This window comes from Lissotriton vulgaris, chromosome 4_1 (genome assembly GCF_964263255.1).
Source record: "Lissotriton vulgaris chromosome 4_1, aLisVul1.2, whole genome shotgun sequence".
NCBI lineage: Eukaryota > Metazoa > Chordata > Amphibia > Caudata > Salamandridae > Lissotriton > Lissotriton vulgaris.
The window spans coordinates 730,538,906-730,552,030 of NC_141691.1; the positions used below are offsets into that span (position 1 = coordinate 730,538,906).

Below are 13,125 nucleotides of genomic sequence, written 5' to 3' on the forward strand. Positions count from 1 at the left end.
CCAAAGGACTGCCGCCACCACCAGGGATCTGTGATCCCTGGCAGTGGCACGGCGGTCTGAGACCGCAATATGCTTGGCAGAGCTGCTGCCGCACTGCCAAGCATATTACGAGTTTCCTCACCGCCTGCGGTCACATGGCGGTGCTCACGCCATGAAAATGCTGGTGGTGAGGAAAATTAGGGGTTCCTACAGAGCCCCCTATTGCCTCTGGGCCTGGGGATGCATATGAGGGGCACATGGTGTGTTCATGCACCCCTTTCCTGCACGGCATAGACTGCACGGTCCATGCCGTGCAGGAACAGGCTTTGGCACTCCCATTGCGATGCCTTTCTAATAGGCTCTGCCATAGGACCGCGAAAGGACCACCCACCAGACTATGAGGAAACTTGTAATCTGGCAGATGGCCGGCCGGCGGTCGAGTTTGTCGGTTTGTGAGCAGGGCGCTGTCGTGCTCCCACACCGCCAAACTTGTAATTAGGCCCTTAATCTGTGGCATTTTTTCACCAACGCGACTGGCTTTCAAGCTGAAAGATGCTTTAGTGAAATAAAAAACAGTGATAGTTGGCTCACAAAGGCATGACAAACTGGTTGTGTAGTGTAGTTCCTATATTCCTAATAGCATTGGAATAATATACACTATAGTTTTGACATAGGACTGAGGTCAGTATGTCTCTATCCAGTACATTAAACTTAATTGTGTGTGTCAGCTAACTCAGAGGTCACTAGAAACTTTCTCGACTGAACTAGAAGGGATTAGTCTCTGACAACCGCATAAACATGACAACTTTGTCCCCTTAGAGTCGGAACAATATCTTCAGAGTTGTGGAAATAATAGATAACTATTTCACTCAGTCAATTGTGCATGCTTCATTTCTACAGAGTTGCACAGAAATAGAGAGACGGGTGTTTCAATAAAAAGGGGTTTGTTGAACAGTCTTCTTTCTCATGCAAGAGATATGAACTGCTACAATCGTTAGACAGAATGCGAAGTATAATACGTACAGCGTAAACAGTCATATAAAATAATACTGCAATAGCATGATCTGTTGCTATGACATATATAAAAATACATACATAAATAACACAGACTAAAATACTCAACTGGTGCTTCTGAAATAATCCTACCCCAGTGTACCTAACCTAAGTCTAGTACGAGGGAAAAAGTAGGTGCTGTTTGAGCATAAGTTTAGCTTAGTTAGTTTTGCCAAGAATTGCCAAAGGTTTCTCTAGGTTCTAATCAGCTCTATACCTTAGAATGAGAGAGGTTGGTATCTCTTTCCCGGGAATCGATTTTCCAACACCCCGCAAGGGGAGTAAGAAACACTGGAGCTGGATTCTCAGCAGGAGGATGACAGCTTCTAGTCAGTGTGTCAGCTTGAGAGATGACTTCCTTCGTGACTTGCTGTGGCAAGCTGCGTTGTGCAAGTAGGTAGTCGAACTGCACCGACCACATTGTGCTTTGCCATAGCAAGTGAAGGTATATTTATACCTTGAAGGTGTTTAGGAATGCCAGTATTAACGTAAAAGTGGGGCATATGAACGTCATGAATGAACCCCTAAGGAATAGGTGTTCATGCATAATAAATGAGTTCTTGGAGAAATCAATATCCAGGCAAGGGGAAGTCCCTAAAGCTTAAGAGTCTGGTTTTCCAAAAAGTTGTTGTGACGTAGATGAACGGATGTAAGTAGCCATGCCTGTATTAGGGTAGCATGGGCTATGCCTAAATGAGTACTGGATTTCTATGCCTATATTAGGGCAAAGTTAAATGTACCTATATAAGGGCATGAAACAGGAAATTCATACGGAATATAAATCGATACACAACAGTTGGCACCAGTTTTATTTTTCGAAAGACAGGCCACCCCAAATCAGGGGAAGGGTTAAATTTGAAATTATAAAAACACAATGTCCTTGATATGCCGGAAGTTGTCTCACTGTATGTTAGGATATTGAGCATTTTTTCTGCCTAGGACAGAGAAGGTGCTGGCTGATATGGCACTGGATGGGCCTGTTAGATGTGCAGCCCATCCAACATCATGTCAGCCTGCCGAGACTGATTGGATGGGCCTGCCAGATGTACAGACCATCCAAATTCAAGTCAGCCTGCCGAGACGCATTGGGTGGGCCTGACAGATGTACAGACCATCCAACATCATGTCAGCCTGCGAGACGCATTGGATGAGCCTGCCAGATCTACAGACCATCCAACATCAAGTCAGCCTGCCGAGACGCATTGGACGGGCCTGCCAGATGTACAGACCATCCAACATCAAGTCAGCCTGCCGAGGCGCATTGGACGGGCCTGCCAGATGTACAGACCATCCAACATCAAGTCAGCCTGCCGAGGCGCATTGGATGGGCCTGCCAGATGTACAGACCATCCAACATGTCAGCCTGCTGAGACGCAATTTTCCCGTTTTTTACTCCCTTAGGAAAAGCACTTTCCTGACCTCTAAATAAGGTGGAAGATGGACGAGGGGTTGCAAAAAACACCTGACAACTTTCTACTCCCCCCCCTTCCTCTAAACGAGTTCAGTTACTGCTTTATGTGATGCATAACTTATGCAGAACCATATTATTAACAATATATTATGACGCATGTAGCATAAATTGTTACAAAAGTTACATAAATGTAGCAAGGTAAGAAACACTGCAAACTTTGGGTACATGGTGAAGTCCTTCCGTAGAACGTCATCAAGGTTACAAAAAAGGCAAAAATAAAAAGCATTGGAGGTTCGCACGCGCCTATTTACAAACTTACATTACATAATACAGGTGCATCAACATGGGTCCCCGCCGCAATGCTGCTTTGAGCAACAGAGATACGTGCAGGCTACAGATCTCAAAGGAGTCGTTGCAGGGGTACGTGAGAAGTGTGCACAAAAAAATTAAAAAAAGAAAGGGTTGGGAAGGTGAACCGAGTGGAGACTGTCGGTGAAGTGGGGTGTAGGAGCAGGGTTACCTGAAATCTGCCAAGGCCTCCTCCTCTTGGTATAGCAAGCTCATGGACTAGGAAGGCGGGATAAGTGCGGGATGTGGTCTAGTGGCTAGAGCGTCCGACTTTGGAACCTGGCTACCCGGTCTTCGAGACCTGCTGGGCAGGGCTTTAAGTGGGCCGGGTCTCAAGGGGTCTGAGCACCGGCAGTTTTTTTCAGGGGGCCTCGAAACGGGTCTCTATCGGGCTCCGTTTTGAGCCTTGACACAGGCAGTCCGTTTTTTTCCTAGACTGCAGTGACAGCTGTTTGCTATCACTGCAGTCCGGAAAAAAGTGCCAGAGCTCAAAACAGCCCGATAGAGACCCGTTTCGAGACAGCAGACACATGGATGTGCTCTGCTCACACTGCTCACTTCTCAGTAGTAGAGAAGTTACAGCATGACGTCATGCTAGGAGAGCGTTGTGGGGGGAAGGGAAATCCTTCAAGAATCATTTTCTTTCTGGATTTTCCTTCTCTTTCTGAAACTCAGGAACAGCAACATTGTGGTAGGGTCACCAGGGATTTATTTGGAAGCTTTGTCAATATTATATACAAGTCATAGTTGCAGCTTATTTATCTTCTGTAAGTAATAACCACTGACAAAGCCAATATTCCTTACTTAATGTAGGTATGATGTTCCTTATATCAAATATCTGGATGCAATGATAGAAACAGCAAAATACAAGTTGGGCGGCACAATATGATGAGCACAGATTTTTGTGTAAGTGATTTAAAGCCACGCCCCCAATCACACTGACCACGCCCCTTTGAGAGACCCCCCCAGTTTTTTCATCCCACTTAAAGCCCTGCTGCTGGGTGCTTTCTCAAATGTTTGATTCTGGGCAAATAATGTAATCTCTCTGTGCCTGAAAATGTGAAATGTATTTGTGGGAAATCCAATGGAAGTGCACGAAATGTGCACAGCGTTCCCGTGCCTCCTAAGCTCGTGCTAGATACCCACAGGCTCGAGGTGGGACTTTCCAAACTGGGGTGGGAAACCATGCTACCGCAAAGGCCCACGGGAGCTGGGCACCGGTACCGGAGGGCGGGTGGGCGTTGACTCCGCCCTCAGTTCTTTGAGCAGTGGTATGGCCCACGTGGCTGCCCTGTCATACTGTAGAAGTGTGGAGGTTACATCGACACTTTTGCACGATTTACCTACGTGTGGTGGTCAACACATACTAATGTGCACGCAACAAAGCATTTAAAGGTACTGCACATTTTTAAAAGCAAGGCAGGGAATGCATGTGTGTTGGTTTCATTTCTCTAATTTGCGAGGTGAAAAGCGTTGATGAAATATCAAATAGGTATGTGTCTTAGCCGTTTTACAATACGTGTGTGTGTATGAGAGAGGAAAGACGAGGCAGAGTAAAAGTGTGTGTGAAGGAGAGGCAGTGTCAGTGTTTTGTGTGTGTCTCTAGGTTCTACTATGAGAGAAGGGGCATGTGTGAGAGAGTGCGTTTTTGTTTTTGTGTGCATGTAAGATAGCGATGCAGAGTATGTGTGAGTGTGAAATTGTGTGTGTGTGAGGAAGAAGGCAGTGTGGGTGTTTGTGTGTCTTCGAGGTGCGAGTATGAGAGGGAACACGTGTGTGAGGTGCGAGAGTGCAGAGGTTCGCCAAACTCAAGGAGGTTGGTTTATGGGTGCCCAAGGTTGGTATCCCAGTGGGCAGATAGGCCCCCTGCACAGGCCTTTCCCTGGATGGGAGGTGGTCGGGTGGGGTCGTCCCAAAGGAGGGACCCATCCATGTTTATTGGATATTGGACAAGGGGTTCTAAGAGGAAGGGTCTCAGAACCAGTCATGATCTCATTCAGGGAATATGTTTTGTGGTGGATGCACGGGGACAATCTCAGTTATGGTTGGGTAACTCCTATGTATTAGCGACTCTGTTAAGGACAACAGAGTTTGGTCAACCAAATTAAAAGGGTTACTCGGTGTGTGAAGGAGGTTGTGTGTGTTTATGAGAAAGAGGTATTGTGGATGTTTGTGTGTGTGTGTCTCTATGAGGTGCGACTGATAGATGGAGCGTGCGTGCGAGTGTAATTGTGTGTCTGAGAGGTAGATTGAATGTGTGTGTGAAGGAGTGTGTTTGTGAGAGAGAGGGAGTTTCTGTGTGGTGCGACTATGAGAGAAAGAGCGTGTATGCTAGTGTGCTTTGGTGTGCCTGCGAGAGAGGGCGAAGTAGAGTGGATGTGCGTGAAGTGTGTGTGAGGCGGAAGGAGTGTGTGTGTGTCTCTGTGGTGCGACTATGACTAAAAGTAAGACAAATGTGTGTGTGCTTTTTTGTGTGCCTGTGAGAGAGGGCGAGGTAGAGGGGATGTGTGCGTGAGAAGTGTGTGTGAGAGGGAGGGAGTGTGTGTGTTTGTGCGTGAGTCTATGGTGCGACTACGTGAGGGGGGCAGTGTGTTCGACTAAAGAGCTAGAGAAAGGGAGCAGGGACAAAACCAGTGCCACTCAATGCAGTACGTTTGCTTGTAAGTGGGTAACTGGAGACATGGATCGCACACTTGAGTACAAAAATGTCCTCAGACACAATCGATTATTACTCAAAACGTTTATCATAAATATCGGAAGATAGTACCGCTGAAGTACTGGCACAAGTAAAAGGCAAAATTCGATTTGTACCATTTATTTTAATTGCCATATTTTCTCTACAAAAATTTAAAAAACGGTGGTAAGGAGTTTAAAATGGTCGAATCGGTAAGAAATAGCGAAGGGTTAACAGAACTGTCTTACTCTGGGCCCAGTAGGGGCTGGTGTGGGGAGAGGGGTGTGTCATTAAGAGTGGACGGTGCGGTGTGGGGAAGGGGAATGACTGAGAGAAGTTTCGGATGCCAGGTTCCCTCCTGTCGCCTCTGCCGCAGTTTGAGGTGGAGAAGGGCTTTCTCGGGGTGTGATGTGGAGGAGCACTGAGCTCCCCGCCCCCTGGGGGTGCTCCTGTGAGGGGGAGGCCCCGCTCCAACCATATCTGAATGATCATGTCTTGTGATGGCTCTAAATGGCCACGCTCCATTACAGGCCGCACATCAGCGGATGTCTCTTGCAGCAGTGGGGCCCTCCCCTCTCCTCCCCCTTCAGTGGGGACCTCCCCTGCCCCCCCCCCCCCCCTCCAATGAGGTCCTCCCCACCAGTGGGTCCTCCCCTTGCATCCTCTGGGGTGGGGGCTCCCTCCTCCTCCTTTGTATTGGGGCCTCCCCTGGAACCCGTGAGCACAAGGGGGGTCCCTTCCTCCGGCACTGGTGCCCTTCCCTCCTTCAGCAGGTGCTCCTCCGGTATCGGGGTCCCCCCCACAGAAAAGGGGTCCTCCTGCCGCTCTCCATGGTAGACTCCACCCCTGATAGTAGAGTTCCCCTTCTCCTACTTAACAATAGGAACCTCCTTGCAAAGGGGAGTTTACTCTCTTCTCCTGCCTCCCAGCCATACCCCCCCCCCTCCCCACAATCCTCCCTCGCTGTCCCATATGTGATAGTAAGATCCCCGGCCTCTCCCCACCTCAGCAGCACCTTCCTCCACTCGCCAACCCCTCACACACACACAAACACACCCCCTCTCCTCCCCCCGCCCACCCCTCAGGTCAGCCAGCGCTGCCGGTGGGCGGGGTCTCCCCGGGCCCCGCCCACGGCCCGGCGCCGCACCGCCCGGGCGCTCTCTGTCCTCTACCCCTCTCCCCCGCTCTCCTCTTCCTTCCTTTAGCGCTCGGGCTCCCCGGCTGCACCAACCCCGCGGCCGCCGCCACCGCTCGGCGATGCCGGCTCTACCCCGTCCCCCCGCGCCCTCTCAGCCAACTCTTTAAGCCCGGCACTCTCCAATGGTGGCACGCACTGTAGGATGGGACTGAAGTGCAGCGGCAGATACGTCTCACTGATCCTCGCGGTGCAGCTAGGTGAGTGTCCCGCGCGGCGTTAGGTGCGCGCGCGCCGGCCGCACCGCGGAGCCGAAGGTTCCAACCGCGGGGCCGAAGGTTCGAGAAACACTACTACTAGGTGGTTTGCAAAGAAGGGAAAAAAAGAGACTCTTTCAGAGGTCGCGCTGGTTCGCAGCATGCGAATAAGGTGTTTATTGTATGGAAATATTATTTGTTTGAATAGTTCTTTGAGTGTGTAGTTTTGCGCGTGGGGGGAGGGGTGATAATACTAGTACAGTATTGCCGTGTGATTTTTTTTTCTCCTCCCAAGCCCGGTCCCATTCATATTTGTCCAGTCTGGGTCATATTTAATGCATAAGTGATGAATATGCAATCTGCGTGCCTGGCGGTGCGATTGGGATGCAGGGAAGGAAGCGCTCGGAGCGGAGGGCGCTACAGGAGGCTCGAGGCACGTAGTACCGAGACTTGTGGCACGGAAGAAAGAGGCACGCGAAATTCCAGTCGAGGTCTGAGCGTAGGAAACTGTTTATTTCCCTTACCGAGTGTCAGAGCAGGATTATCAAACCCCTGAGCTTATGTAACCATTTGATTATTTATTAAATTACCAGCCTTGACATTTCCAACCGAAATGTTGTAATACAGAGCAATATTGGTGCGTTGCAAAGTGAATGGAAGGTCTGGTTAACGAATAATGTATTGGGAGTTTTAGGGTAGGGACGTAGGTACCACTGTATGAATTTAACGGTGTTTAAAGAGCCTGAGATATAAATAAATCAATATATATATATATATATATATATATATATATATATATATATATATATATATATATATATATATATAGAGAGAGAGAGAGAGAGAGAGAGAGAGAGAGAGAGAGAGAGAGAGAGAGAGATAAAAAAATATAAAGATATTTCGTCATTTTATCATTTTGGTTTAAAAGCAGGAGTCAACAGTAAAACTGTTCAGAAGGCAGTGTAACCTTTAAAAAAATAACACTTCGAGAAAGCGACAAAATGAAAGGACCTTTCTCCCCTTGGAAAAAAATATATATAAGGATCATAATAGTTGATTGAGAAGTATACCAGGAGCGTTATTTTTGAGAATCGCAACCGTTGAGAAGATTGCACCATCTTTTTTACATCAATTATTTTGTTCATGTTTTTTATTTTTTATTTTACAAAGGCCGATATCAGATGCTTGGTTTTTGAGGATCTTGTTTTTGTGAATCGCGCTATTCCAAGGATTCAGCGTCCGTTTCGTCCGTTTCTTCGACTGAATCTACAATGGATATATTTTGCGGGTATTTCTCAGCTCCCTGTTTCGTGCCTCTGTGGCAAAACATCTCTACCCCCGTATTAGTTTGTGCCAGGAGGCTCCAAGGAAGGACTGCAGAGGAGCCGCTGGCTGTGACCTCATTTCTGAGCTATGGTTGTGTGTAAAGGGGGTGCCACCAGCCCGCCCCCCTCCTCCCACCCGTTCCCTCCGCAGGGTCCGTCCACCAGGGAGACCCCTCGTGTTTAGTTAAGAGGCACATTGCACAGAATCCACTGCTGTCTGAAGGGAGCCCCCGGTTTTCACCGTTCACTGTTCAATGACAGAGCCCGTGCCTTCAGATCTCCCCTCATTTCCCCAGTATTTTTTGATTTTCTCTGCTTTTGCCTCTGGCTCCTGCCGCCCGCCACTGCCTGCTGGCACCTTTCTGCCTAATCTCGTGAAAAATCGTTTTTTAATGACAAGTTCACACCCTCCAGCGCCCTGGATCCGATTAGGAAGATACCCAGGGGAGGGGGCGTGTATCCTCGGAGTATGACCGGTGTCAAGGTCACTGATACACCGAATATGAAGAGACGGTTTGTAATAAAAAAAAATAACAGGTGAACAAGTGTATCAGAGGACGGTGGTCTCTCTCCTGCAGAACATAGAGCGCTCTATCTACACAGAAAACGTTTCGAAAAATATATATCTCCGTCAACCAAGAAATTGTCATCTTGCTCTCTTTGCTTCCAGGTTTATTTTTTACTTTATTTTTTTCTTCTGCCTCCTTTGCTGTAAACTCTATTTATGAGGCTGGAGGGTGGGCTTTACATCTCCTTCCATCGACGAAATCCACTTAATTTGTGGAAAATGAGCTATACAGTCTACCATATTTCTCTCACAAAATATATTCTTTTTTTTTCTTATTAGCAGTATTTCGTATTCATACCGGTTTTCATTGTGACTAAATGCTATATATATATATTTCCCCGGATATTGCCCTTACAGTCCAGCAATCAATCAGAGAGGGTCAACCAAGGAAGACGGCACAATCGGAGGCTGGAAGTGTTTACTGCTATATAAATATATCTGAAAAGTATATACACAAACATATATATCATACTTCAGAATTTCATTTTGAAATCACCCACAAATATTAAAGGGCGGAGATGGATTTCTGGCGGTAGAAAAGTATCCCGAAGCACGGGTGGTTCTGCGCTGAGGCTACCCGCGGAAGTATGCAGTGCGGATCATCAGCCGGCCGTCTTCAGAGCTGTGTCTTTGATGGAGCGGTCGCGGCCGGGCTGGGAGTCCCCCATCTTTTCAGACGCATCTTTTCATTCGGAACCAGCAGACGGGTCACCCTGAGCCAGTGCCGAGGGTAACTAGCTACGTCGCACAAAACGGCCAATTCCGTTTTTTTTTTCTTCATTTTTGCTTCGAAGCTCCACATGAATTCGGCAGTCTGGCTATTTCCCGAACTTGCTCTACATGTTTGGAGCCGTCGTGCTGCACCTGTTCCTGGCAGCGTTGCTGGTGGGAATGTTCGGTTGTGGACTTTCTTTATACATGTTTTCGCTTTGGTTTAAGTGGCAGTTTGGGATGAATAGAAGGTATAAACACATTCAAGGACAGCCGTGTTGTAGAAAGAAGACGCGAGGTTAGGAGAGCGCAGGAGGATAGATGAACAGTGACTGCCGGCGCCTGTCTACACAGGACTCCCTGTCGATGCCACATTTTGCCCCTGCTCCCTGTTTCGATCCATGGGTTTCGTTTGGGGTCTAACGCAGCCTCTTTTCTTCGGTTGTGTAAGACCAGTGTCTGAAGATTGGTTCTGCGCTTTTGTGCTGCTTTTCGTGCTCTTTCTAGTAGGTTTCTGCAGTGGTTTATGTGGAAAAGACACCCGAATGCACGCACAGAGCGTGGCCGCTAAGGTTATGGAAGGGGGCAAGCCAGCACAATGGGTGCGCAGATTACCTCAGAATAACTGGAATACGCTTCATTCTGTTGTCTTTTTGTTATTCTGTCTATCTATTTATCTGTCTAGCTATCTATTCATCTATCTATCTATGTATCTATGTGTGTATCTATCTATCTATCTATCTATCTATCTAATTGTCCATCTATATATCGATCTGTTTTATACTTTTCCGTCCCTTTCTATCTCGCACACTCGCTTTCTCCATCTGCCCCTTCCCACCGAGAGCTCTTGCTTTTCTCGCCCCTCTCTCTTTCTCACCCCTCTCTCCTTCACATGCCTCCAGTCTATCTCTGTTTGGCTCCTTTTCTCTATAGTCCACCTCTATTTGCCCCTACCCCTCGCCGCACAAGCCTCTCTGAAATCTTCCTTCCTCCCCTCTAGATCTCTCGCTCGCCAAGCCTTCCCCCTTCCCTCCACTACGCGCCAAGTGCGTCCCTCCCAAAGCCCCTCCCGACTCTTCGCTCATCGCTGTCTCCGCCCACCCCTCTCACCCCCACCGCATTCCCTTTTCTATTCCTTTCTGCATTATGTAATGAATCCACATTCGGGGGCTTCTCTTCGAGCTGAACGGATGGTTTAAAGGGACCTCCTTGTGTGATCTTGTGCCCACCGCGACCACTACAGGGTGGGGAGGGGGCACAGGCGCCCCCACGCAGCGCCTACACCTGGGTTACGCTATAACATAACACGACGTGTATATTTCTACAAACACATTTTAGCCCCAGGGTTTCCTGGCACTTGTTAACTGATGTTCATTGTTAGCTCCGGAAGACTCGCGCTTTCGACGCCAAGAAGATGAAAGGCGGGGTAGGCCTGCCCCTATTCGAACCCATTGAGTCAACCGTCAAGCACAGATCGTTAGTCCACTGAGCCCCGAGTTTAGTTTTGGGGTACTCTGGGTTGTGCTTGGAAATCCTCTCCCGCTTCCTGGAGCCCCTGAATGAATGAATGGGTGGGTTGTTGATCGCGGCCGGACAGGTGGCCTCGTGGGTGAATTGATGTGACTACTACCCGTATCTTATATTTGCGGTAGATTATGGTGCAGTCGGGCCAGTGTCTTCCCCTGTGTTGATTAGCCCACCCCCAGTCCTCCGAGGGTCGGATCGCGCAGCTCCCCGAGGCCCCATCCCGCCGCGCTGGACCGTGGAGGAGACAAGCCCCGCTGACAGCTCCGTCGTCGTTAATTCCGCCTAATTCCCGTCATCCGCAGCGCCGTCGATGAGATAAACGGCCGGGCTCGGTTCTGCTCCAGTGACGCCCGCGGCCCGGCGGGGACGGGAATGTTTTCCTTTTTTGTTACATCCGAATCAATTGACCGAGTCTGAACTCAGCCAACCGGGAGACAGGAACAAACCAGGCCGACCCGGCTCTGTCAGCAGTGGAGCTGCGCTCAGCCACCCCCGGCAGCGCTCACTCACCGTGCACGGACTGCTCCTGACACCCTGCACTGTCTGCACCTGACACCATGCACCGTCTGCTCCTGACACCCTGCACCGTCTGCTCCTGACACCATGCACCACCAACTCCTGACACTCACCCTGCACCGTCTCCTGACACCCTGCACTGTCTGCTCCTGACACCATGCACTACCTATTGCTGACACCCTACACCACCTACTGCTGATACCATGCACCGTCTGCTCCTGACACCCCGCACCGTCTGCTCCTGACACCCCGCACCACCAACTCCTGACACTCACCCTGCACCGTCTCCTGACACCCTGCACTGTCTGCTCCTGACACCCTGCACATCTGCCTTCTCCTGATATCCTGAAGGTCTGCTCTTGACACCCTGCACTTTCTGCTCCTGACACCCTGCACCTTCTGCTCGTGAAACCCTGTACTGTCTGCTCCTGACACCCTGCACATCTGCATGCTCTTGACACCCTGCACCTTCTGCTCGTGAAACCCTGTACTGTCTGCTCCTGACACCCTGCACATCTGTCTGCTCTTGACACCCTGCACTTTCTGCTCCTGACACCCTGCACCTTCTGCTCGTGAAACCCTGCACCGTCTGCTCCTGACACTCTGCACTGTCTGCTCCTGACACCCTGCATCCTAATCACCTGAAACACTGCACCGTCTGCTCCTGACACCCTGTACTGTCTGCTCCTGACACCCTGCACATCTGCATGCTCTTGACACACTGCACCGTCTGCTCTTGGCACCCTGCACCGTCTGCTCTTGGCACCCTGCACCGTCTGCTCCTGGCACCCTGCCCCGTCTGCTCCTGGCACCCTGCACCGACTGCTCCTGACACCCTGCACCGTCTGTTCCTGGCACCCTGCACCGTCTGCTCCTGACACCCTTCATCCTAATCACCTGAAACACTGCACCGTCTGCTCCTGACACCCTGCACTGACTGCTCCTGGCACTCTGTACTGACTGCTCCTGGCACCCTGAACTGACTGCTCCTGGCACCATGCACCGTCTCTCCTGACACCCTGTACCGTCTGCTCCTGACACCATGCACTGACTGCACCTGACAGAATGCACCATCTGCTCCTGACTGTCACCCTGCACTCTTTGCTCCTGACACTCTGCATTCTCTGCTCCTGACACCCTGCACCATCAGCTCCCGACACCATGCACCACCTACTGCTGTCACCATGCACCCTCTGCTATTGAAACCCTGCATTGTTTGCTTTGGAAAACCTGCCCTACCTGCTCCTGACACCCTGCGCCGTCTGTTCCCACACAGTTAATCTGCACCATATGCTCCCATGCACTCACAATGCACGTTCTGCTCCTGACAACTTACCCTATGCCTCCTGCTCCTATGCACTCACGCTCCGGCATCTGCCTCTTCAGCAGGCCCGGACTGGCCGTTGAGGGCACCGGGCAATTCCCCGGTGGGCCGCATGGTTGGGGGCCGGTTTTGGGCCCCTGGGGCCGTTTTTGTTACAGGGCCGTTATGCTGCAAAAACGGCCCTGTAACAAAAACGGCCGAAAACCGGCCCTGTCACATAGAGCGGTCGCACCTCTCCCCCCTCCCATCTCCTCCCAGAGGGGAAGGGGAGGGGAGGGGGGGAAGGGGGCCGGCCGA

At 50.1% G+C, this 13,125-nt stretch overlaps 1 protein-coding gene across 1 annotated transcript in view; it reads left to right on the forward strand.

The window, feature by feature from the left end:
• The first annotated feature begins 6,638 nt into the window (after positions 1 to 6,638).
• The window catches only part of NRN1 (neuritin 1), a 33,859-nt gene continuing 27,372 nt past the window's right edge, over positions 6,639 to 13,125 (forward strand). Inside the window, exon 1 of the mRNA XM_086965029.1 lies at positions 6,639 to 6,860. Coding sequence (XP_086821155.1) covers positions 6,806 to 6,860 — 55 coding nt within the window. The 5' untranslated portion in view covers positions 6,639 to 6,805. The remainder of the gene's footprint in view (positions 6,861 to 13,125) is intronic.